Genomic DNA, 25150 nt, shown 5'->3' on the forward strand with positions numbered 1-25150 from the left:
TTCATTTATAATGAAAGGAAATGCTAAATTTCACTTTGAATTCGATGAAACTAAAGATGTAATTTTTTTTTCTCAGCCAAGTTCATGGACCCTTTGATTGTATCCATGGACTCCTACCTTAAGAACTGCCTGTCTAGATTTTAAAAGACTTAAGAAATTTAACAACCAAATGCAATACATTGTCATTTAATGGATCCTATTTTGAAAAAACAATCAACAAGCAAACAAACATAAAAATATTTTAGGAACAAGTGAGGAAATGTGAAATGGGAATTATATGATTTTAGGGAATTATTGTTAATTGTGTTGGGTGTGATAATGGTATTGTGGTATGTAGGAGAATGACTTTCTATTTCGGAAGTACATACCGAAGAAATCAGGCATAATAGGTCCTGATGTCTTCACATACACACACACACAATACACACACATATATATGTATTATAAGGCAAATATGGGAAAATATTTACAATTGTTGAATCGAGATGATATGTAATATATTCTATTTTTCTGTTTGAAGTTTTCATAAAATGTAAAATAAGGTGATTTTTAAAGATTTTTTTATGGTATAATATAGGTATGGTGAAGTGTATTACTCATAAGTGTACAACTTGATGAATTTTTACATTTGTAAACACCCATGTAACCACACCAGATTAAGGTTATAGAACATTTCCAGCACTCTGAAGTTCCCTAATGCCCCTTTCCAGCCAATTCCCCCTTCTACCCCAGCAAACCACTATCTTGACTTCTGACACCATCGTTAAAGTATATTGTCTTTGGTGTCTGGCTTCCTTTGCACAACATGACTTCCTCTTATATTAAAACAAGTTTTTAGAGACTGATAATACCATGTTTGGCGTGGATACGGGAAAACAGGCCCTCTCTTTAATTGTTGGTTGAAATCCAAGTTGATGAAGCCTTTAATAAGTTTAAAATGCCCACAGTCTTTGACTCAGTAATTCTACATCTAGGGGCCTAAAAAAATAAAAACAATGGGCACAAAGGTTTAGTTTGAAAGACATACGTTTCTAACAGTATGAAAAACTGAAAGCAACCTAAATGTCCAGCAAGAATCAAGGTTAGGTAAATGTGGTCTATTTATACTGAAGTATGTCACGAACAATTAAAAATGTGAGGGCTTCCCTGGTGGCGCAGTGGTTGGGAGTCCGCCTGCCGGTGCGGGGGACATGGGTTCGTGCCCCGGTCCGGGAAGATCCCACATGCCGCGGAGCGGCTGGGCCCGTGAGCCATGGCCGCTGAGCCTGTGCGTCCGGAGCCTGTGCTCTGCAACGGGAGAGGCCACAACAGTGAGAGGCTGGTGTACCGCAAAAAACAAAAACAAAAACAGAAAAAAAAAAAAAAGTGAGATAGACACATAAGTAATTGGAGTGACCTCTAAGCCATATTATGAAGTAAAAAAAGAAGACACAGAACAATATATACAGTCCATTTATGGTAAAAGGAAAAACAATTAGGGAGCATACAAAAATGTCCATGCAAAATGACGGGGAAGTAAACGAGGGAAAACAGAAGGATTCCTCAAGTTTTGCCCTGTATTTTATACCTCTGAATTGTTGCATCATGTACAACTCAAATATTCAGATATTACTTGCATAATTAAAACACAAAGGCAAAAAAATTAACTTTAATATAAATGGAGAAAGAACACAATGAGGGTGCTAGGATAAAGAAACTGCAAGGATACTCAAACAACTTACAATAGTAGTAGTACCTTTGTGGGGGAAGGAGCAGATGAGGGACTGAAGTGGGAAAGGGACTTCTCACTAGCTTCACTTTTTGTTGTTGTTGTTGTTAAAGCTTCATGCACACTATCTGATTCTTATCCTCAGAATAAGCCAAAGAGGTACATTTTGCAGATAAGGAAAGAGCGTAGAGAGATTAGCCAAGCAGTCCAATTTTTTTGGTTTGTTTTTGTTTTCTTTTTTTTTTTTTTCTGCACTGCACAGCATGCAGGATCTCAGTTCCCCCGACCACAGATCCAACTGGAGTCTTAACCACTGGACAGCCAGAGAAGTCTATCTTCAGTTTTATATTAAAATTATTTTGAATTATTGAATTATTTTAAAATATTCTGTATTCAAAACGTTAAAAGAAGTATACTTCAGAGTTTTGGTGTGGTGGTGGGGTCACAAAAAGGCCCTTGCCCCTTTCTTTGATATTCTAAGGAGTGGAACAGACCAGATGCTGTGCAGGCAAATGGAGTGAGGGTTCTTTGTGGGTTTCTGCGGTCAAAGAAGGGCTTGTGTTCAGGCAAGACTGAAGGAGAAACTGGAGTCAGATAAATGGAGAGGGGTCTGGAATTCATGGGGTGCATAGCATGCTCAGGGGAGGGTTTAGAAAAGGCATGGAGACAAGCACAAAGCCTGGAGGACGGTGGGGGACTGTTTGTGGAAGGACTTCAAATGCCAAGCTAAGGACCTTGGGATTGATCATCCTTAACGTTTGCTGAGCGTCGATTCACTGCTGAGCGCTGCACTGAGCCTTTCCATGCAAGTCTCACAGTACACCGATGGAAAGGTGGTCTTATTCTCCCCATTTTGCAGGTGAGCAAACTACAGACTTTTTGAACAGGGGAACGACACGAGGAAATTCGTTTAAACCGTGTGTGTACACTCAGTAACAGTTCAAAGACATCAGGTGACCAAAAAGTGCACACATAGGACAGGTGCAGAACCCCAGCGTGGGTATTACTTGGTATTATTCACGGTAGCCTCTTTGGGCGGCGGGCATAAGTACATCACCCCAAAAAGCCAGAGCTCGCCCCCACAGCCTGCCTAGTGTCTCCCTCTCCGTCCTCATTTCCGCAGGACCCAGGCTGGAGAGGGGAGGTGCAGGACCCGACAGATGACCGTCAGTCCCACCAAATAAACTGTCAGTGAGCTCGCTAAACAACGAAACTTCTAGACGCGGACTCCACTGCCTACCCCCCTTCTGGCCAGATTGCTGGCCGTGAAACTTTTCTAGGCGGAAACTACTCGAGATGCTACTGAAAGTAGGCTTCAGGAAGCAGCCTTTTCTCTCAGGCCATTTCAAAGCCCACATCATTGTGGCCCTGTACTGCCCGTGGGCCTCCGCAGCTGGGCCTCTCCCATTCTTAGAGTGAGGCACTGCCTTCCCTTGCCCTCGCTCCAACAAACAAGCAAAATCAAATCCCGGCTTTAAAAACCCCAGGCGGTCCTGGGGTAGGGGGTGGGAAGAGGCCGCCACCCCTCCCCCACACCGCGGCGCCTCAAGCGCCCGGGAACTACCAATCCCGGCGTGCCCCGGGGCGGCGCGGGCGCAGGGGCGCGTGCGCGGAGGGCAGCCGTTGGCTGGAGCGGCGGCTGCGCGGGTCGCGATGCTGTGAGGTCTGCGGCCGCTGGCAAATCGGGCCCAGGATGTAGAGTTGGCGGTGGCTGACGGCGCGTCTGACGCGCAGTTGGGTGGGGTAGAGAGTAGGGGGCGGTAGTCGGGGGTGGTGGGAGAAGGAGGAGGCGGCGGCGGCGGCGAATCACTTATAAATGGCGCCGAAGCAGGACCCGAAGCCTAAATTCCAGGAGGGTGAGTCTAAGCTCCTGGGGAAAAGGCATCTATCGGCGCAGGAGAGGGAGGCGGGCTCGGGGTGGTTGAGGTTTGGGGGCCGGGGGTGGCAAGGGCTGCACCCGGAGGAGGCGGCGGACAGGGCTTTGTGCGGGGAAAGCGCATTGCGGCGGGTTATTTCGGTGCGTCATGAGGAGAAAATACCTTGTGAAGCGAAAGCGTTAGGCAGGCGTTAGAGTGGCAGAGGGAGCCATTGCCGCGTGGCAAAGCCTTAGTGCAGTGTTTGTTCTGAGGAAGAGGGCGCGGAGAAAGTAGCCTATTGTAGGGAGGCGACTGCAGCGCCATGGCGGCCGTCAGGGGAAGTGATGTGGCGTGGGGGAGGGGAGTCAGGGGCGGCGGTTTCGGGCGCCGGCGCGGAGCACCCCGGCCGCGTGGGCGGCCAGCGCCTGGCGCTCTCTGGGGGCCTCGAGCCCAGAGGTGGTCGCGCTCGGTGGAGCCGCCGGGCTGCGGCTGGGTGGGTGGGCTTCGCGTCTCGGGGCGGGAGAACTGCGTTGTAAAATGGCTGCTGCAAGATGGCCGCGCCATCATGGCCGCCGGCGCCTGGGTCCCCGGCTCCCGGCCGCCGACGCCGCTTTAGGGAAGATACAGCGCCCCCTTCTTCGCCCGCTCCCGCGCGGGAACCGGTTCCCCGATGCTTACCCCAGGGAGGTGGGTGGGAACTGGAGAGAAAAAGCGCGAGCGTCTGGGTCGGCTTTGTGTTGCCGGCAGGCGTCTCTTTGCTTACCGAAAAGCCGAGTGCCAAGATCCTATGGGGATGTGACTGCGCTCTTGCTGTGCGGTTGCTTGTAAAGCAATAAATAAAAGCTACCTGAACGCGGTATTATGTTTCCACCTAGAAGTCCCATTGCCTTGCTGTTATCTTTTAAGTACAGCAGTTGTTTGACTAATTGCAGCAATATTTGGTTAACTGATTTGAAAGTTGAGTTTTTATTGTCTTTGATCGACATGTCTTGGCCGACGGTAGAATCTGATTTCAACCGTCGAAGAAGACAGCTCTTTAATTTCCACAATTAACGTATCCAATCATTTATATTAAAGTGGAGGTTTAGGAGTAAACTAAAATGGAAGTAAAATTCTGTGAGGCAAGCAAGAACACTTTAAAATTCCCTTTCATTATTATGGGTGTGTTAGTTACCGTAGATGTCGAGACGTCTGCAAAAAATTGTTGTAGCGATTTTCAAACTTTAATGTGCATTAGTCGTTTACACAAAACCCAAGTATATTGTAACTGTGGAATATTTAAGACGTTTCTAAGCGTGTTTCTGCTATGACTGACTCTTAATACCTGCTTTCTCTCACGCTGAGAAGCTGTGTGACTACCTTCTATGGATTGCCCTTTTTTTTTTTTTTAAACCAGATATTTTGGAGCAGGGATTCTTAATCTAGGGTCAGTGTTTATAATTCAGAAGATCCGTGAACTTGAACGGGAAAAAGTGTTGGTTTCTATTGTCTAACTAAAATTTAGTATTTTTCAGTTGTGAATGTTAGAACGCCTCCCCCACAAAACAAGCAAAGCAAACAAAGAAACAAAAAACCACAGTAGTATTAATTGTATGTTTTCATGTCCCAGCATTACAGTGGTGGGAGATACATTGAGACGAAATGTATGCTCGTCATTATTTCAGAGTTGTGGTAGTAATTGGATCAGTGGCAAAATGCTTATATCCATTAAGAAGCTCATATAAAACCATAGAACGTGATATTTTAAATGTTTTGGTAACTATTTCAATACAGTTGGTTTCTTTTGTAATACTGTTTTACGTGTTTGTAGAAAAATTCTGGGAATAGGCCCAAAGGCTTAACCAGACTGTGAAGGATCCATGGCACAAAAAATTAATCCCCACTGTAGGATATCAAAGGAAGATCACCCAGGTGTGCGACAGTTAAGGTTGGCTTACTGGAGGAAGTGCTTTAGTTCTAAACTAGAGGGATGGTAAGAGTGATAACAGCGAAGGAGAATCCATGTGCTGCTATAGTGGTGAATTAGAGAAGAGTATGAACTAGTGTATCTGTAAGGTTTTGAAAGCTACCCAAGAGTCTCTGCACTTACCATTACCACCACTTTCCAGACATGTTTTCTACTCTTGTGTCAAAGTTGTAACCATCTTTAAGAAATTATTATTATTTGTAAGACATTTTCAGAGAATATCTTGTAAGGAAAAACGAATATTCTGTTGGAACTCACAGAATTATAACACTGCAGAAGAATTGAGCTTCTGTAATGGTGGAAATACGAATGATCAGAAACAGTTTTTTTTCTAAATGGTTCTTTAAACTTGGAAGTTTTTATTTAATAATGGTGCAACATGTTATAAGCAGTTTTTAAGCACAGTGACTGTTTTGCACTCGACTTGGTTTTCCACTTGAAATGTTAAAGCATAAGGTAAAGAAAGCTATTGGGCAACTAGCCCATTGTCTGGGGGAGGACTCTTAGCTTGTTAGGAGACTGACTGATGCTGGAATTTGAGTAATGTTCCCAGTAAGCAAACGAGTGGGAGGATGGGGAATTGGAATCGCGTCACCCTTGGAATTTTAGAGCATTGGGCAAAATTACCTTTGTAGTTTGATATTAGAAAGGATTAAGAGTGAAGAAAGATTTAAAGAAAATACCTGAGACTGTGGTTTGCTCCTTCCCCAATTAACAGTCCCCAATTAACACTTCCATGAAAAAAATAAGCATTTGTTATCCTGGGTCATGCTCTTCAACTTACTGTATATTTTTTCAACAGGATATTAGGGCCAGGTAGCTAGAATGGAGGTCAAAGGGTCTTAGCCTCAGTGCAATTGTCTTTGGAGGCAGCTGCCAAAAGGAGGGAGAGGGGAGTGAGGCCTTTTCAGGGTGCCTTTAGAGAGTACCTGGAGTGTTAAATTTGGGTACACAGGTCTGATATTTGGTGCTGCTCTTTAGGCCCTATACCTTATCTATATCCCCATGGTCTCATTCTTATCCACAGTATTCAGCAGTGGCTCCAGCCTAGCTTTCTCTTGCACTCCAGACACGTGTACCCAACTGCTTAGCAGATGGCTCCAGTTTGGATGTCCTGTAGCCACTGTAACTTACTCCAAAATTGATCAGAAACCCCTCCCTCCATTTCCTTTTCTCATTAATGCTCCCACCATGCTGGAAGTCAGTTTAAAGTGTTTCTACTTTGGCTTAGCTGTCCTCCTCACTGCTTTTGATTCGTACCTATTTTCTGTTTTATCCCTGACAGTTGGGAGAAGTCTTTGGTCTCCTCGTTTCTAGTCTCCACTTTTTCTGCATAGGCCTAGTAGCCTCAGGCAGTGGTTCCTCAGAGTGGACCACTGCACAAGAATTTGTCGTGTTTCTTCTATGCTTTGGTACCAGTTACTTTCCTCAGCATGGGCCCTTCCCTGTGACCTTCCCAAGTAGCTCTTCAGTCACTCTTCTTACTGCTTATGAAGATAGTTAAAATAGGAAATCCAGTAAATTGTGCAAAACTGTTTGGTTACATGTCAGTGTCACCTATACTCCCTGTAGTCTTTTCAGAAATGAGCTAGTAGGCTATTTTAATTTAATTTTAGAGCTGAAAGAGCTGACTCTGTTGGCATTTTTGTTACCTCTGGGCCTGTAGAAATCAAGTGGACCGAAAATAATGTGAGAAGTCTATTTCTTCTACAATCAAATGATATTTTAAGGTACTGCCAGGAATTGCCTGCCTGATTTGTCTGATGAGCAGGGGTGTCTTCCAGATCTTATTCCAGTCCCTAACATTTTATTTAGTCTTGCAAGTCTTAATGGTAGATGCAACACAGAGTGTAAGTTCCAAAGGTTAGAATTGTCTGGGTTTTTTTCTTTTTTCTTTTTTTTTTTTTTACTTTTTCCCACTGAAGCAGCCCAACACCCAGAACACCATTGATCACACTGAAGGCATGAACATAGTGGGACCTCTTTTTTAAAAAAAACAGCTGTATCTGACGCACATTGAAATTTTTATGCACAGAGTGTTTTTCTTAGTTTACTCAGTTTAAGACGGTTGGAAGCAGAGAAGGAATAGGTAGAGCATAAGGTCCTAAACTTAAGATGTCTTTAAATACCACATGTATCAGTACATTGAGAAATAAACCAATTCTGCCAGTAGATAGCTACAGTAGATTTAATTTGTTTAGCAGGTGATAGATGATTTGATGATTTTAATAGATTGCTATCCTGATTACTTTTTGTTGTTTACATCAGTTGCTAAGGTGTTTTTGTTGTATTGAAGTTTGATCTGAAGCGTTGATGGATGCATTGCCTTACCCACTTGCCTACTCTTTTGAGGAATACCATGGTACAAGTGTGACGGCTCTCCATCACAACCAGATGTGCATATTCTTATATATGAAAATAAATCACAACTAACCCAGTACTTTTTTTTTGTCTTTTTTACTTTTACAGGTGAGAGAGTGCTGTGCTTCCATGGGCCTCTTCTTTATGAAGCAAAGGTATTAAACTTGTTTTCTCTTGAAAAGTTGGCTGAAATTACTGGTTGGATAATATCAGTTTTCAATGGTTGGTAGCTTTAGTGAGAGCTACCTTTTTCATAGATTTTCATAGATTCATAGTTCCTCATCTTCTCTTTATGGGTGTCTTACTGTTTTCTTAGTGGGTCTTATAAAGCATTGCTGTCTTGCCATTCATCTTACTGAGCTGCTAAAGGTCCAGTAGTTGGAAAGAACATTTGAGGGGAAAGATAGAATATTGACTATTAATGGGAGCAAAACAGCATTTTGTAGTTAATGACTTGTGAGAAAATACTGCCAAAGTTAACTTTATTTGCAAATATAATGTGCTGAGTAAGCACTGAGTAGTTACATTAAAGGTAAAAACTAACATTTAAGATGAGTACATTTAACTTATTTATTGGATTGTTTGGCAAAGTTTGAATTGTGGGGGGGTTCCGGGGGGGTTCCCTTTCCCTTTTCTCTGTATCAGTGTTGTGCTCAGGTAATAAAAACTGATTTTCCATTTAGCCAAAGGTAAGTGGGATGATGTATTACGAAGTCAAAGGTCTTCTTAGTATTTTGTTTCTGGTAACTTTTTTAGCACAAATATTTAAGGTGTGTCAACTTCTTTTACAGTGGTAGTTTTTAAAAAATGAACAGTATAATTTAAAGGCAATTTCAATGTATGTTCTAGGTGAATATGTTTCTGAAAATAAGACTGTAAAGTGTCAGCGTGACTAACCATTTTCACTACTTTTCACTTATTTTGAATACATAGTGGATGTATGTTTTTAAAGTTCTAAAATGGCTGAAACTGGATTCATGGAGATGGTCAAGAACTTTTTGTGTGTGTACGTATATCTTAATGGTATAATACCGCTGCAGTTTATATATTCTGAGTCCTGTTTATCATTTATATCCTTGAAAGTTTTTTTTTTTTTGTATCAACTTCTGGCAAACTCTACTGGACTGGCAGATTTTTCTGCTCTGGCAGCAGAAACACTCCAGTGAACAATTTTAAATGGTGATTGAAATAGCTTAAACTATTGTGGTTCTCTTGATTTGCATCTGATAAAAACTTAAATCCAGACAGTCCTCACTTTTTCATAGTTAATGACTTCTAATGATTCGATCCAATTTGTTTGGCTGCTTTTAAGAAGAACACAAAATGTTTTTCATCTGTCACTTTGCTAGTTGCTGATAATCTGCAGCAGAACAGCTATTGCCTTGTGTAAACTAATGAAATTTTTTAATGATTCAAATTATTCAAAATTATTTTTAATTCTTTAAAAGAATTTAATAATTCTTCAGCTGAATTTATTTTTGAAATAAATGTAGCTTTTGGCTAGTTGGACTTCGAGAAAGCACAAATACTGTTTTCATTAGCTGTTCTTGGATAGCTTATCTAGCCCAGTGATTTAAGGTTTTAGGGGGACCTTTTGTGCTTATGGTTCTTCAGAGTTGTTGGACTGACTCCAACAAACTTTAAGACTGTTCGGCAGTTTTATAACTCTGGATACCTAAGTAGTCTGAAGGCTTAAATAATGTCCTTTTAAAGAGTTGCATCTTATGTTCATTTTGGCCACCAGAGAGTTTAAGTGTAGAGTTTGTCTTTGAAAGATTGGTTACTTGAAAATTATCCAGGTAGTCTTTTTTATTTCCTTCAGTATTTCTAAGTGAACTTTTTCTTTTTTATTTCAGTGTGTAAAGGTTGCCATAAAGGATAAACAAGTGAAATACTTTATACATTACAGTGGTTGGAATAAAAAGTGAGTATTAGATCTTTAAAAGCAATGTTTTATTTATAATTAACAAGGTAGCTTTGTGTCATAGACTGATACAAGCATATGCTTCTTAATTCTTGCAGTTTTAATGTAAATACATGTTGAGGCAAAGGTGAACCATTTGCAGTGTGATGAAAATAGAATAGAAATTAGGGTATACGCCTTTTTTTTTTTTTTTTTTTTGCTGCACTGCGCAGCATGTGGGATCTTAGCTTAGTTCCCTGACCAGGGATCAAACCCACGCTGCCTGCACTGGAAGCTTGGAGTCTTAACTACTGGACCACCAGGGAAGTCCCCTACAGCCATTTTATTTTACATTCTTTGGAGTATTTCTTGTGTTCCGGTATAATGTCTAATAATTAGCCCAACTATTTTCTGGTTTTGGTACATTTTAGGACAGCTTGAGTTTTTTGCCTTAACACAAACTTAGTGATTACATATGGTATTTCAAGCAGTTATACTCAAAGCTAGTTGGCTTTTTCTACCTAGAAGCGGGGAGAGGAGGAAAAAGATTGCCTGATTTGGAAGTATTAACCAGCTCATGTTTTGAACTTTAGAAGCATAATTAAATGCTAACAAAGTGAATTCGTGTAGTTCACTTTTTGGCATATGACCTAACAGAGGTATAGAAATTTAGTTACAGAACCTAATTTTGCACCCCAAAGAGTTAAAACTTTTTTTCTTTTTTAGAAGTGATATTGATGTTGCTGGGAGTGGACAGTGGTTATAGATTGAACACATTCTAGAATGTTTAGCCATTGGAGCTCTTTGTCAGTGATGGGTCCTTCTTCTTGGGGCCCATAAATATCACATTTGATAATTTAATTCATTTTTGGTGCTTGTAATTGAGTAGCCTATAAATTTTTACTATGAGAGGATTTTAATTTTACTAATGGTGTTTTGTCCTTCAAAAATAGTACTGCCAGAAAGTGTAGTGCTTGAGGAGTTGTTTTCTAGCAGATTTTAAAGCTTTGTGTCACCTTAGCCATACTCTGGTAGCCATATTCTGGTAGCTCTCCAAGTGAGCACTGCCATCTGATTTGATGAATACTCTTGCTTTGGAAGGAGGTTTTCTCCTTGACATTTACTGACTCTGTGACTTTGGTCTTCTTTCATACAGTCCCATAGCCAGGTGACCAACCCAGTTAATTTTATTTATTAGTTAGAAAATTTTATCACAAAATGGTTTTAGCTAAGAAGAAATACCAGACCCTTACTTTTTCTTCCATTAGTATAATTGTAGAAAGGTGGAGATGTAAAATGTGTAAAAGTGCATTCAACAAATGATTTTTTTCCAGTTAATGATAATTAAAATATTTATAATAATGATATGTTGGTAATACAGTAACTCAGAGTGACCCTGTGGGCTTTTAATCCTTTGGTCTTTTTCTTTTTTTTTTTTAAATTTATTTTATTTATTTATCTTTGGCTGTGCTGGGTCTTTGTTGCTGTGCACGGGCCTTCCCTAGTTGTGGTGAGCGGGGGCCACTCTTCATTGTGGTGCACGGGCCTCCCATTGCAGTGGCCCCTCCTGCCGCAGAGCACGCGCTCCAGGCGCGCAGGCTTCAGTAGTTGCGGCGCATGGGCCCAATTGCTTAGCGGCATTCGGGACCTTCCCGGACCAGGGCTCGAACCCGTGTTCCCTGCATTGGCAGGCGGATTGTTAACCACTGCGCCACCAGGGAAGTCCCTCCTTTGGTCTTAATAGAAGTAAATGTCTAAGATTTTAAATGGGATTTCAGGATTAATGCTAAATTGAGTCTAATATCCAGGAAAGTTTATCTTCTGGATCCCAGTGTAGTTTATGGCTTTTTCTTCCCTGTTAAAAAAAATGAAGTGTTTAAAACTGTATTGCAGTCTTTTACTAGACTTAATATGTTATATATCAGTATTCTGTTAACGTCAGGTAAAGTTGAGAGTATATCAAGATATAAAGAGAATCTCAGTTCTCTATAGGAAATAGAATATCTTATTTATGCATATCATGTATGGGAAGTCTATCCAGGAAATTAAAGAAAAGCAAATAGCAAATTCATGGAATAGATCTGACCCCATCCCCGTGTACACTTTAACTGTTTTAGGATTTCATCTTAATAGCAGTGAAGACAGCTTTTGTGCTTAATTCTTTCATGTATAATATTTTCTATAAAATTACATGTAGGTATGTACAGTGTGAAGACTGGGTTTTAAGTGGCATTTGTAGCTTATAAGAAATTGTGGAAATACATAAAATGCTTGCATTTTCTGATAGTATTGCTTGAAAATAAACCTTTGTTTCCTTTGTTATGTTATCTAGTAACAAATAAATGATAGGGTACACAGTTTTTTTGGTTTTTTGTTTGTCTCATTTTATATATTACTCCTTGTAAAAAGAATTAAGGAAAAAATAGCACTAAATATTGGAGATCTTTATATCTTTGTAGACATTGAGGAATATTAACAAGGATGTGTTTTTTGTAGTTGTTTTGGTGTATAGATGAATATAAGGAATTTTGAAATTTTTGATCTTTAATAAGTATTTAGAGAATCCTTTAAATCCATACAGAAAGGAGGAGGAGTTGCTCAGATACCCAGCAAGTATGTTATGTTTTTATTTAGTGCTGTGTAAGTAGTGCCATGGATCATTGTGACTTTGGGAATTAATGACAAGCTACCTTTAGAAAATTCTGAGATTCTTTTATGCTTGAGCTATATGTAAAAATTTCTGGATATTTGGCCTTCAGTTACTACCCTAGTAGTGGTGTTCTTCAGAGCAAAAGATGTTGTCATTTCATTTTCCGGTGGTTCAGCAAGGGTTTTCAGCTCCTGACATGTGAAGGAAACTCAAGAATTGGTTTTTGGATCAAGGTCCTTATTTAGATGCATTTTATATCAGGGGAAGGAATTTGCAAGGTTCTAAAATAGAACTTTGTGGTAAATAGAAATTTGCTAGCTCCCTTTAACTTAGAGAGAATTGGAACAGGTATAAGAATAAGATCCTGATTTTGAGTACAGTTCATAGGATACTGTACTTTCAGAAAAGCATACCACAAAAGCTCAGTCTCCAAACTGGAATTTTCTTAAACTTCAGTAAATGTATACTTTTCAAAGGCACAATAGATAGTAAGATATTTCTAAATTCTCAAAAACCTTATTGGAATTTGTTGACACAGACATTTAAGTATTATATTTGTAAATAAATCTTAAAGCTTAAGCTAAATTCTACACCTAGTTACTGAGATTACTTTGTACTATGCTGTCTGTATCAGAAGTGCTGTGAGGCCCAGGCGCTCTGAAAAAACTTTGAAGACACGTGAGGATATTGTAGCACTTTTTCCTGTTCCTGAAGGAGCTCCCTCAGTACACCACCCCCTCCTGACCTCTAGGTAAATGCATGTTTTAAAGTTTTCTCTAGGAGATCATGTTGAGGGTTGCTTTTTATTTTTTATTCTTTTGGCTGTCTTACATAAGAGGTCAAAGGTGGGAAATTATTAAATAAAAGACTTTGAGGATACATCTCTTTGTGTCACTAAAGGAGCTCCATCAGCAGGAGGAAAAAATTTGCACAAAAAGTTCAGCATTCCCTAAGAAATACCTTATCTTTGTTTTCCCCTTTGGAAAAAAAGCCACATCAGAAATCCTGTTCTGAACAACAAGGTCCTACTATAGCACAGGGAACTGTATTCAGTGTCCTCTGATAAACTATAATGGAAAAGAATATGAAAGGAATGTAAATATACATATTACTGGATCACTTTGCTGTATAGTAGAAATGAACACAACATTGTAAATCAACTATACATCAATAAAATAAAATTTAAAAAAAAGATCTTGTTTTGAAGGAGCTTTTGTAAGTGCCAGAAGGCCTTAGCAACTAGATATTTTACGAGAGTGGTTGGCTCTGTCTTCTGATGTTTAGAACACCAAGAATGGTTTTGCCTCGAAAGTTGGTGTATTCGTTTGTGAGTGAGTGATAACCATTGTAACACTTCAGTTTACAGTCTTAGCTGAGCTGATCTAGGTGGTATTCCGTATTGTAGACCTCCTAATATGTTTCTGACAGACCTTGAGTGTTTATTTTTTATGTCAAACTCTCAAGTGTTTTATATGTATTATTTGATTCTCATAACAATCCTATGAGATAGGTACTATTATCCTCATTTTACAGGTGAAACTAAGGCACAGAGAGTTCTGTAGTTCTGTATCACAGGTAACCAGCCAGTTAGTTTTAGTTCTTTAAGAAGTCAGATTATTATGGATTCCTGTGCCTCATGGTTTTTTTGGAACTAAAGGTCTTTTAGGTAGCTTTATTCTGTAAGGATAGTTGCTTAGGGGCTCTTATGTTAAATGCCATGCTTTTATGCCATTAAAAAAAACAATTTGAATAATCTCTTTTTGGACTCGCAGTTTAGATTTGGAATGTTGCTTCTGAGAATATGTTTATTGCCTTTAAAAAACATTTATTTATTTATTCTTTGGCTGCACTGGGTCTTAGTTGTGGCACATGGGATCTTTCATTGTGGCATGCGGGCTTCTCTAGTTGTGCGTGGGCTCTGTAGTTGCAGCATGCGGGCTCTCTAGTTGTGGCGCACGTCTCAGTGGTTCTGGTGTGCAGACTTAGTTGCCGCGTGGCATGTGGGATCTTAGTTCCCTGATCAGGGATAGAACCTGCATCCCCTCCATTGGAAGGTGGGTTCTTAACTACTGGACCACGAGGGAAGTCCCTTTACTGCCTTTTTACAGAACAGATTTTCACTTTAGTCGAGAATGAATTTGTAATGCCAGTTCGTCAAATTAGCTCAGAGAAGTCTAAAGTCTTGCTTCTTGTATTTCTAAAAAAACATAGTTGGAGGACAGTCTGAGTAATAACGAAATAGTTTTGAATGATATTTTAACTTTTCTCTTTTTCAGTTGGGATGAATGGGTTCCAGAAAGCAGAGTACTCAAATACGTGGACACCAATTTGCAGAAACAACGAGAACTTCAAAAAGCCAATCAGTAAGTTTGTTTTGCAACATGAATATGAGGAGAAATGCCTGTAAGTTAATTTTTGGAAATGAAATCCACAATGGAAGTCATGTTGGCTGCCTGCCTTTAAAATGATCCTTGGGACCTGTCAGCTGCTGTGTTATGACTTTGACTTCAAGTGATCAGAAAAGCTTCTCCTGGGGAAAGGAAGTAGCATACATATCATTTCTGGAGTCTGTCCTTAGAGGTAGGTAGAAAACAGAGCAGGATGTTGTTGGAAATTTCTGAAGTTGCATACTCATTGTTACGGTCTTATCTCCTGGGCTGTTTGGAAGGTACACTTGGTGGGGGAGGAATAAGAAAGGAAGCGGGGGTTCCCCATTGTTATTCACCTCTGAAAGCACATTGAGAAAAGGAACGCTGAAAGACTGTGTGGTCTATAGGGTAATTGTTTTAATTTCAAAACTGAAATATTAAGAAAATGGAAATGATAAAATGGGATCAGATTAAAAAAAACATTGGGATTGGTGAATTTTAAAACAAATGGAATTTTCAGTTATATGAGAATCTATTGTCACTTTTTACTACATTTATTTTAATTTTCGTAAGTATAGAAGAGCTGAATCTTAGGCCTTTATACTGTTCTTCCTTTCTTGAATTGATTTTTGTAAATACATTATCTCTCTGTTGAACTCATTAAATAAAAACTTTGTACCACAATATGTATAGGCTCGGGACTTCAATTTGAATATAAATTTCAGAATGGAATCAAGTGATCAATTTATTTTTCCGCATAAATATTCATTTTAAGATGATTTTATTGAAATTATTTTTGAAGGGAGCAGTATGCAGAGGGGAAGATGAGAGGGGCTGCCCCTGGAAAGAAGACTTCTGGTCTGCAACAGAAAAATGTTGAAGTGTAAGAAGATCTATCTTTGTTTTAATTTTACATACTGTTTGTGAAACTCAAACTTGACACACATTGTCTTCTGTTAGGATTTATTGAAAATGAAAACTGGAACATTGTTGTGATTGGAAAAATGCCAATGAGAACCCCCTTGGTGTTGGGTTGCTGAAAATACCTGTTAATTACATACTGATTCCTTAATTACATACTGAGTCCTTAGCAGTTTTTCTCTCCCCACCTTTCCTTTATTTAGTAAAGGAATATTTCCTTTATGTAGTAAAGTATACATAACATGAAAATTTACCACTTAACTCTTTTAAGTGTACAATTGGGTGGCATTAAGTACATTCACAACCTTCCTTCTTTTAAAATTTATTTATTTACTTACCGCACCAGGCGGCATGTAGGATCTTAGTTCCCTAACCAGGGATGAAACCCGTGCCCCCTGCAGTGGAAGTGTGAAGTCTTAACAGCTGGACCACCAGGGAAGTCCCTTACAATGCTTCTTTTAAGTTATATTAAATATGTATATATATAATGTGTTTTCTTTTACAAGTATAGTGTTGAATTATCAGTACCCAAATTTTGAGATTGGAGGATAGATTGGCTTTTTCAATAGTGCTGAATATGTGTATTAGTTTTAATTCCCCTTTTGAAACCCATGGTAACTGTGTGAGTTGTTAAGGTTTCAAATCATCCCCCCTCCTCTCAACCCCCAAGAAAAAGAAAACCATTCCTTGTTAACGCTTAAGATTTAGAACATCTTGGTAATAAGCCTATGTGTGCAAGTCATATGCATACACACATTGGTGTAATAAGTTTATGTACCTGAAAGCCAGTGTGGGAATGGTAGCTTAATAAAAGAACATGAAGAATCATAACTTTTATTAAAAGATCATTTTTTCTTGCCACTTGAATATTTTAAGAACAGATAGGTTTAATGAATGGTCCGTCATGTGCTTCTTTTCAAAGGATCAAAAGTAACGTGCTCTTAAAATATGATTTATTTAAGAGAAGTATGTTTTCCTTGAGATTATATTCTGTTGCTTTTAGACCTAACTAGTCTGACTTTACTACCTAAAAATTAGGTGATAGTAATGAAGGTAATGATGCATTTTGAAATATTTGGGGTTTTAACCTTTTTGGGCGAGTCTTTTTCTCAAGGAGTCTTCCTTTTAATGGGAACGTGACACTTTGATAAGATTGTAATCTGAGTACTTACGAAGGCATCATGTAATTTTTAAGTATTGCTTTGCCCTGGTAGAATAGAAGATCTATTTTAAAATAAAAATACTGAGTAATTAAACCTGGAGATTTATTTTTTTTTAATTCATTCATTTTGATTTGAGATTTTGATACAATTTTTAATATTTAATGTTTAGTTTTATACCTTACACCATCTTTAGTGTTTGGTAATTGTTCTGTAGCTTTCTCTGAATATACATAAACATATATGCATCTGGTTGGAAAATATGAGAACGCGATTTACCTTTACTTTGTTGACATCTAGGTCCTTAAGGTTGGGCGCTTATTCTTTGTAAACTAATAGTGAATATACGTGAATTTTGTTAGTGCTTTGGCTTCCAAGCATACTTTGGTTGTTCATTATTTAGTGGAATGACTTTTCTCAAGAATGACTTTGGGCTTGTTATTCTTTCAGATACATTGAATCTAACAGTTCATATTTTGATTATAACATTTAGTCCTGAGGCTTAGAAATAGGAAGTCAGACAACACCAGCAGTTTATTTATTGTATGAAATCCGTTGGTGTACTTCAAGAAAGTAGCTTGCATGTTTAATTAATACAAGCAAGAAGGTTGAAGCAAGAGTCTTTACACCACTGGTATTCATTGAAGTATAGTTTATAGATCTTTAGAGTTGAGCTCAGTTGTCAGTATGTTTTCTTTAATTCTTTGGTATAGACTGGGTAAGAAAGGAGTGTAAGGGCTCTTGGCTTCTCTTGGTTCGCACATGTTCTTGACATGTAAAAGTTCATGGTTTAATCTGACTCAGAAATACTGTCCAACAAATATTAGTGTTACAGAAGTTAACCTTAGAGAAGGAGGGAAAAAACCTGTAATATCAGATGGCCAGATTTTTGTGTTTATAACCAACATAAGTTAATTTTGAGTCATCAAATGAACCCCAAGCTCTAAATTAAATAAATACAGGTCGTTAACATTCGTAAGTATTAAAGCTGTAGAAAAGTAAAAATAGTCAGGTGTTCTTTTATGGTCCCTCCAGGCAGAATCTATAATCATGGGCTTTGTAAACTTTTCCTCGTATTCCAGAAATAATTATGTATAAAATCAAAGTTAGTAATTTACTCTTTGTTAGTGTGTATATAAATAAACATGAGTTAAGTTGCTGTTAGAGATGATAACCAGGACATTAGCTTTGTTCTACGAATGGGAGAGCAGAGTGTTTGGTGTGGTAGTGGAGGGAATATAGTTGAGACGAAATAAAGTGAAAGAATTTGGACCAGTGAGAGTGGAGTAATGGATTGGTCTGAAACATACAAATCTAAAATCAAATTATGCTGGTACTAAAGTAATTGGGAGAAAATATTTTAACCTTTGGAGCTTTTTTGTGTGTTTGTGGAACTAATAATATTATCACGAAGTATATTTTTATGACTTAGCATGCTATAAACTTACAAACGAATAACATAACCCTGGAAGGAAGTCTCCTGATGTGGTTTTGGTTTGGTTTTCTAGTATGTGGAGGGAGATATAGATTTAGCCAACTATCAGTAAAAGTCCTTGTGTCTGAGTAGTGAATAAGAATATGCAGGAAATAAGATCGCTGCCTGATCTTAGCAAACAAGGCAGTATTTCTCTATAAACTTAACCTGGTAAAAGGAATTTAAACAGAGGCAATTTTACTAGCAATAATTATTTATCTTTTCTCTTTTTCTTCCCTCCTTTCAGGAAAACAAAAAAGAACAAACAGAAAAGTAAGAATATTAACTTTGTTTAAATTATTTTGCCTTTTATAACATTTGCATTTTGAATTCACTGTTAAATTTTTAAAGTTATGAGGTTTTAGAGTAAGCTTATGTTGATGGTCTCAAATATGAGTCACAGCAATGTTACAGAGTTAGGTACATAGTAGTAGAGAACTCATACTCCTTCTACCATGGAGAAGCCTGTAAGCGTTTATTATTTTCATGTTACTTAATGACTGATCCTGAGACAATAACATTTTAAAATTAAATGTAAGATGGTAATATTATTCACTGTCACTTTGTACTAGATGTTTGGTAGAGCTGTTTATAAAAGTTATATTTTTGGTAGGAATATGATTCTTTAATGTAGATTTAAGTAAAATCAATGTAATGGAAAAGTCAAAAGAGGGTATGTCATGGAACTAGTTTCCTTAACAGAGTTTCTCATTTATTAAGCTAAAAATACCCCTTCCTGACCCCCACATTTTTACAGCACCTGGAAATGGAGATGGTGGCAGTACCAGTGAGACACCTCAGCCTCCTCGCAAGAAAAGGGCCCGCGTAGATCCTACTGTTGAAAATGTGAGTTTTTCCTTAAGTTTATGAATATATAGCATGTTAGAATTTTTAATCTTGTCATTTTACAACACAGTAAAAGTCATAGAACTTTGAGTGTCTCAGAAGCATTGCTAACATGGTTAACTACTGAAGTGAAAATACTTCCCTTTTTTGGATGAAGGATATATTTGTATACATCTTTATTTCACTTGTAGCACTAGATATGTTCCTGCTAGATTTTACCCCCAACTCATCATCAGGTGTTCATTGTGAAGCTCTGTGTTCATGTACACCACTAAATATTTCTTTGGTATTAGACTGAATAGACTTAGCTAGGTCACATTAAATGGTTTAGTGTGTCCCAAGATGATTGAGTAAAGCCACAAAAAGTGCCAGGAAAGCCTGTCAGTTCTGCATGTATGTGTGGGTACAATAGTGTAGGATTCTTACATAAGTGAGTAGTGTCTCGTTTCTAATTTACTATGTTTATAATTTCCAAAGTTATGATTTTGAAAATAGGGGTTTTAAAACTTTAACCAATGTCGTTTACATTTCTGAAGCTGAGGTTAAAACAGTGGTATGTTCTAAAAATTAGGTATTTTTAGGCAGTTGTTGAAGGGTTTTAAAACTTTAACCAATGTCGTTTACATTTCTGAAGCTGAGGCTAAAACAGTGGTATGTTCTAAAAATTAGGTATTTTTAGGCAGTTATTGAAGACAGATTAGAAGACAGTACATTTAATTTTCTGTATTAAAGATGTAACTTTAAGATGGTCGTGTTTGGGCTAGTCTTTGGAGGTATGACTATTCAAAATCAGTAAATTTGAAAATACTAAGTTAAAATGCATCAAGTTGGAGTGGTCATTTATAGAGGAAAAGGAAATTTGCTAAAGAATATTTGCTTTCACATGAAAAGACATTGAATGGACTATCAAGATAAGATTCTTTTCTCCCAGGAGTTAGCTATATGATCTTGCCACTTATCAGTTTTGAAATGACAATTCCAGCAGTCCATTTGAGTGAATGATTAATTTATACCCAGAGGCTCTAAAGGTTCAGAAAAGCCTTTAGAAAACACTTGGAGCTGTTACGCAGCAAGAAAGGACAGATGTTTAATACTCTTCCTTTTTTTCTGTTTAGGAGGAAACATTCATGAACAGAGTTGAAGTTAAAGTAAAGATTCCTGAAGAACTAAAACCATGGCTTGTTGATGACTGGGACTTAATTACCCGGCAAAAACAGGTAACTTGAAAGCTACACAGATTGTAATCTATGTGATATGTTCTTGCTAGTGTAAAAAATTTTTTTCTGAAGGAAAAGCTTATAGACTTGAATATTGAAAGTATGACTGATGAGTATTTTTTAATTCAGGGACTGAATAATTTGATCATCAGAAAGGACTTGGGATTAAAACGAAGTACATATATCAAAGTCCATGAGTTTATAATGATTTTTTTTTTAAAGGTCAAGATAACTCATTGTTGGCAGTTGCTAGGGCAGGAACACATTATTTTGAAAATTCATAAAAGCAAGCATGTTATTTCCTGTCTTACTATCATTGAAAATGGGATATTGTCTCATATGTTGCTGCTAATGGAATGTAATAGGAAGCACACAATACTGGCTGCATGGTATTTGTGACCTCTAAAAAGAACCTGAATCTGACAAGATCCTAGGTCTAATTACTTGTGTACAGAAGATAGGGACATTATGAGGTATGTATGTAACATCACAAGGGTAGTCATCAAAGTCCAGAATGAGGCACTCTACAGGACAAAAGAACCAATTTCTAAAATAGCACAAGCAGGGGTAGGGGAGAAGTAGGGACTGTGTGAGGATTACGAAACTTCACAGACATCAGTCATATACTGTACAGTAATGTGGACTTCATTTGATTCTTGATTTGCCTCTGGAGCTAAACTGCTAGGTTTAGCTTAGTTCTACCACTTACTGAGTTGGGGCAAGTTACCGGCCTTTTTGTGTTTTAGTGTTTACATTTAGTGGAATAATGGGTCCCAACCTCATAGTATTGATGTGAGGATGAAGAGAATATTCAGGTAAGTGCTTCAGACAGGATCTGGCACATAATACTATACAATACATGATGACTTGATAATATCACAGAGGTAAATTTATGTGCAAGTGTATTCCATATATAGTAATAGTGTAATGTGTCCAACAGATTGATTCTTCAGAGCTGTGCTGTCCAGTATGGGAACCACTAGCCACTTTTGGCTATTGAAATTAAATAAAACTAAATTTTTAGTTAGTCACATTAGCCATACTTTAAGTGCTGAACAGTGCCCTTTTCTATTTTGTAATACTATTAGGTCATCTTTTATTGCATTAAAGCTTTTTTGGTATACTTTTCCTTTGAAAAAGAAGATATTAGTATTCAAGTGTATTTTTGTTTTCATAGCTCTTTTATCTTCCTGCCAAGAAGAATGTGGATTCCATTCTAGAGGATTACGCAAATTACAAGAAATCTCGAGGAAACACAGATAATAAGTAAGAATATACATATCTTTGAAGTGTACCCAAAGACATTTCAAACATTATTTCTAAATAAATTATCTGAAACGTGTACTTTAAAACAATACCATCAGGGGCTTCCCTGGTGGCGCAGTGGTTAAGAATCCGCCTGCCAATGCAGGGGACACGGGTTTGATCCCTGGTCTGCGAAGATCCCACGTGCCACGGAGCACCTAGGCCCGTGCACCACAACTACTGAAGCCTGCGCACCTAGAGCCCTGTGCTCCGCAACGAGAAGCCACAGCAATGAGAAGCCCGCGCACCACAACGGAGGGTAGGCCTCGCTCGCCTCAACTAGAGAAAGCCCGCACGCAGCAATGAAGACACGACGCAGCCAAAAATAAAAAATAGAATAAATAAATTAAAAAAAAAAACATCAGAAACTAGTAAAATAGAATTTCATTGCTTTAGGAAGTTTGGCTGGCAGATGTTTTCTTTTTTTTTTTTCTTTTTTTGAATCTTATTTTTTATACAGCAGGTTCTTATTAGTTATCTATTTTATACATATTGGTGTATATATGTCAGTTCCAATCTCCCAATTCATCCCACCCCAGCCACTTCCCCCGCCTTGGTATCCGTAGGTTTGTTCTCTACATCTGTGTCTCTGTTTCTGCCCTGCAAACCGGTTCATCTGTACCATTTTTCTAGGTTCCACGTATATGTGTTAATATATAATATTTGTATTTCTCTTTGACTTAACTTCACTCTGTATGACAGTCTCTAGATCCATCCACGTCTCTACAAATGATCCATTTTCGTTCCTTTTTATGGCCGAGTAATATTCCATTGTATATATGTACCACGTCCTCTTTATCCATTCGTCTATTGATGGGCATTTAGGTTGCTTCCATGACTTGGCTATTGTAAATAGTGCTGCAGTGAACATTAGGGTGCATGTGTCTTTTTGAATTATGGTTTTCTCTGGGTATATGCCCAGTAGTGGGATTGCTGGATCATATGGTAGTTCTATTTTTAGTTTTTTAAGGAACCTCCATACTGTTCTCCCTAGTGGCTCTATCAATTTACATTCCCACCAACAGTGCAAGAGGGTTCCCTTTTCTCCACACCCTCTCCAGCATTTGTTGTTCGTATATTTTCTGATGATGCCCATTCTAACTGGTGTGGGGTGATAACCTTACTGTAGTTTGGTAAACGTTTTCTTAAAGGGCCAGATAAGTAAATGTTGCAGGTAAAATCGAAGCTATATCTAAGTACCTATATAACCATTTAAAATACAACTATTCGAAGATGTGAAAACCATCCCTAGCCTGAGGGCTATAGTTTGCTCACCACTGGTCTATTTTTGGAATTGATTTCTTGCCTTCTTATTAAATCTCTGTTTTAAAAATCTGTTCAGTAGAGGCTCAGGGTCATTAGTTTAACCTTTTAATTCGTTACCCTTATGTTGATTGACTTAATCTTCATCTCTCAATTCCTTTCAGTGACCTGCTTTGAAGGTAAATATTTTTATTCATTTATCAGGGAGTATGCTGTTAATGAAGTTGTGGCAGGGATCAAGGAATACTTCAATGTAATGTTGGGTACTCAGCTGCTCTACAAATTTGAGAGACCACAGTATGCTGAAATTCTCGCAGATCACCCTGATGCGCCCATGTCCCAGGTGTATGGAGCACCACATCTACTGAGATTATTTGGTAATACTGCCATTTAGAAAACAATTTTACTTTTTTTCCTTTGAGCCTTTAATATTTTTGTCTTTCCTAATTTATATCAAGTGGTAACATAAAATAACATTTCAAAAATAATGATTTAATTCCAATTTGAACTTCTATTTAATATAGTAAAATCCAAAGTCGGTTTCTAAAATCATATACTTTAAAGGAATCAGTGATTGTTGCGTTTGCTCATGTAATTAAAATACATGCTTATAGTGCTACCTTGGATGTAACTTTGACTAAATTCTTTTGTTTAAATAGTACGTATTGGAGCAATGTTGGCCTATACACCTCTGGATGAGAAGAGCCTTGCTTTATTACTGAATTATCTTCATGATTTTCTAAAGTAAGTCTAAAAATTAATGCTTGAAATAAAAACATGAATTAATCTAGTGTACTGAAAATTACTCTGTGATAGATTGACGTTATATAGATACTATTATAAAACTAAACAGAACAATGTGTGGTATTGGTACAAGAGTAGATACATTGTTAATGGAACAATGTAAGTGCAAATGTAAGCTCTTAAAGATGAAGGGAATGTATGTTACACATACATGTTAAAGGGCTGGTATCTTTAACACAAGAGTTCTTAATATGAAAAAGATGACCAAACCAGCGAAAAGTAGACATTGGAAATTCACAGAAGTCTCAGTAAAAAGGCCATTAAAATATGTTCAACATAATTAAAATATCTCTTGTCGATTGGCTTATATTTTTGGAGAAATGGAGGAAAGGGCAATCCTGCTTTTTACAGCTTTTTGGAGGGCATTTTGGCAATGCATATACAAATTTCAAATGTGCTTTTTACCCTTTGACCAGACAGTTAGGCTTCTGGGAACTTATCCTGTAGAAATACTTGAATGCACAAAGATTTCCAAGCATGTTTATTGCATTTAAAAAAAAAATGGTGAAGAATTTTAAACCGTTATTAATAGATGAGGTAGGTCTAAATATATGAATCAAGAAAGATGTCCATGTTGTGTCAGTTTAAAAAAAATAAATTGCAGTAGAGTATGGTATGATTCCTCTGATTTGTAGAGAAACACTTTCAATCTTGGGAATAGATTTGGAAAAATAAGGATCATACTTAACAGGGAGTTGTTTCTTGGGCATAGTTTTGGGCGAGAAGGAGTTTTCCGTTGCTACTTTATATAGTTCTGTGTTTGAATTTTCTTAAAATGGCACTGTGTATTTTATAATAATTTTAAAACCAACGTGAACCTGGGAATCTAAACAGCTTTATAGTCTTTGCTTTACCAATGATGAATTAATATCCTTTCTCTACCCCCACTTCTTTATGAAATGAAAGTGCTCTACTACTTGACATTTCAGGTCCCTTTGATTTTTATGGTGTTAATTCCAAGTTTAAACTTGAGAAATACTGGTCAATTTCTGAATTTATATTTAATATGATTTCAGAGAGCTAAAGAAAACACCTAGATGTTATTCTTTTAGACTAACGACACCTGTTTCTTAAAGGTAGTCCAAGTGCGCAGGTTGGTATTCTGGTGACTCCTGTTCTTTGCTTATTTGAAATAAGGGGAGTAACTCTGGACTTCCATTCTTATCTGTGTTGTTGTGTGGTATATAACCCTATTTACCTGAGTGATAATTACGTAGTTTTACTGTGAGGTTGTGATTATTTTAGTATATTTTAAAGTGCTTTGTGTGGCTTCTGTATATAATTAAGAAGAGATTAGTATCAAAATATGATTCTTTTTCATGCTTGTAATGAATATTTCATTTTTAG

The 25150-nt window shown here is 37.7% G+C and overlaps 1 protein-coding gene across 5 annotated transcripts in view; it reads left to right on the top strand.

Annotated features, from left to right (window-relative positions):
• The first annotated feature begins 3458 nt into the window (after positions 1-3458).
• The window catches only part of MORF4L1 (mortality factor 4 like 1), a 35126-nt gene continuing 13434 nt past the window's right edge, over positions 3459-25150 (top strand). Inside the window, exons 1-12 of one of the 5 annotated variants that reach the window (XM_089906679.1) lie at positions 3459-3564; positions 8000-8046; positions 9748-9815; positions 13079-13195; positions 14721-14807; positions 15616-15696; positions 18616-18641; positions 19126-19214; positions 20330-20431; positions 21609-21697; positions 23204-23376; positions 23659-23743. In XM_089906679.1, coding sequence (XP_089762805.1) covers positions 3525-3564; positions 8000-8046; positions 9748-9815; positions 13079-13195; positions 14721-14807; positions 15616-15696; positions 18616-18641; positions 19126-19214; positions 20330-20431; positions 21609-21697; positions 23204-23376; positions 23659-23743 — 1004 coding nt within the window. In that variant the 5' untranslated portion in view covers positions 3459-3524. The remainder of the gene's footprint in view (positions 3565-7999; positions 8047-9747; positions 9816-13078; positions 13196-14720; positions 14808-15615; positions 15697-18615; positions 18642-19125; positions 19215-20329; positions 20432-21608; positions 21698-23203; positions 23377-23658; positions 23744-25150) is intronic. The other 4 variants (XM_089906678.1, XM_022554610.3, XM_089906680.1 and 1 more) reach the window with 4 other exon arrangements.

The sequence above is a fragment of the Delphinapterus leucas genome, chromosome 2, assembly GCF_059928025.1.
Source record: "Delphinapterus leucas isolate spDelLeu-1000000601 "Yukka" chromosome 2, BTC_Dleu_Yukka2, whole genome shotgun sequence".
In the NCBI taxonomy this organism is placed as follows: domain Eukaryota; kingdom Metazoa; phylum Chordata; class Mammalia; order Artiodactyla; family Monodontidae; genus Delphinapterus; species Delphinapterus leucas.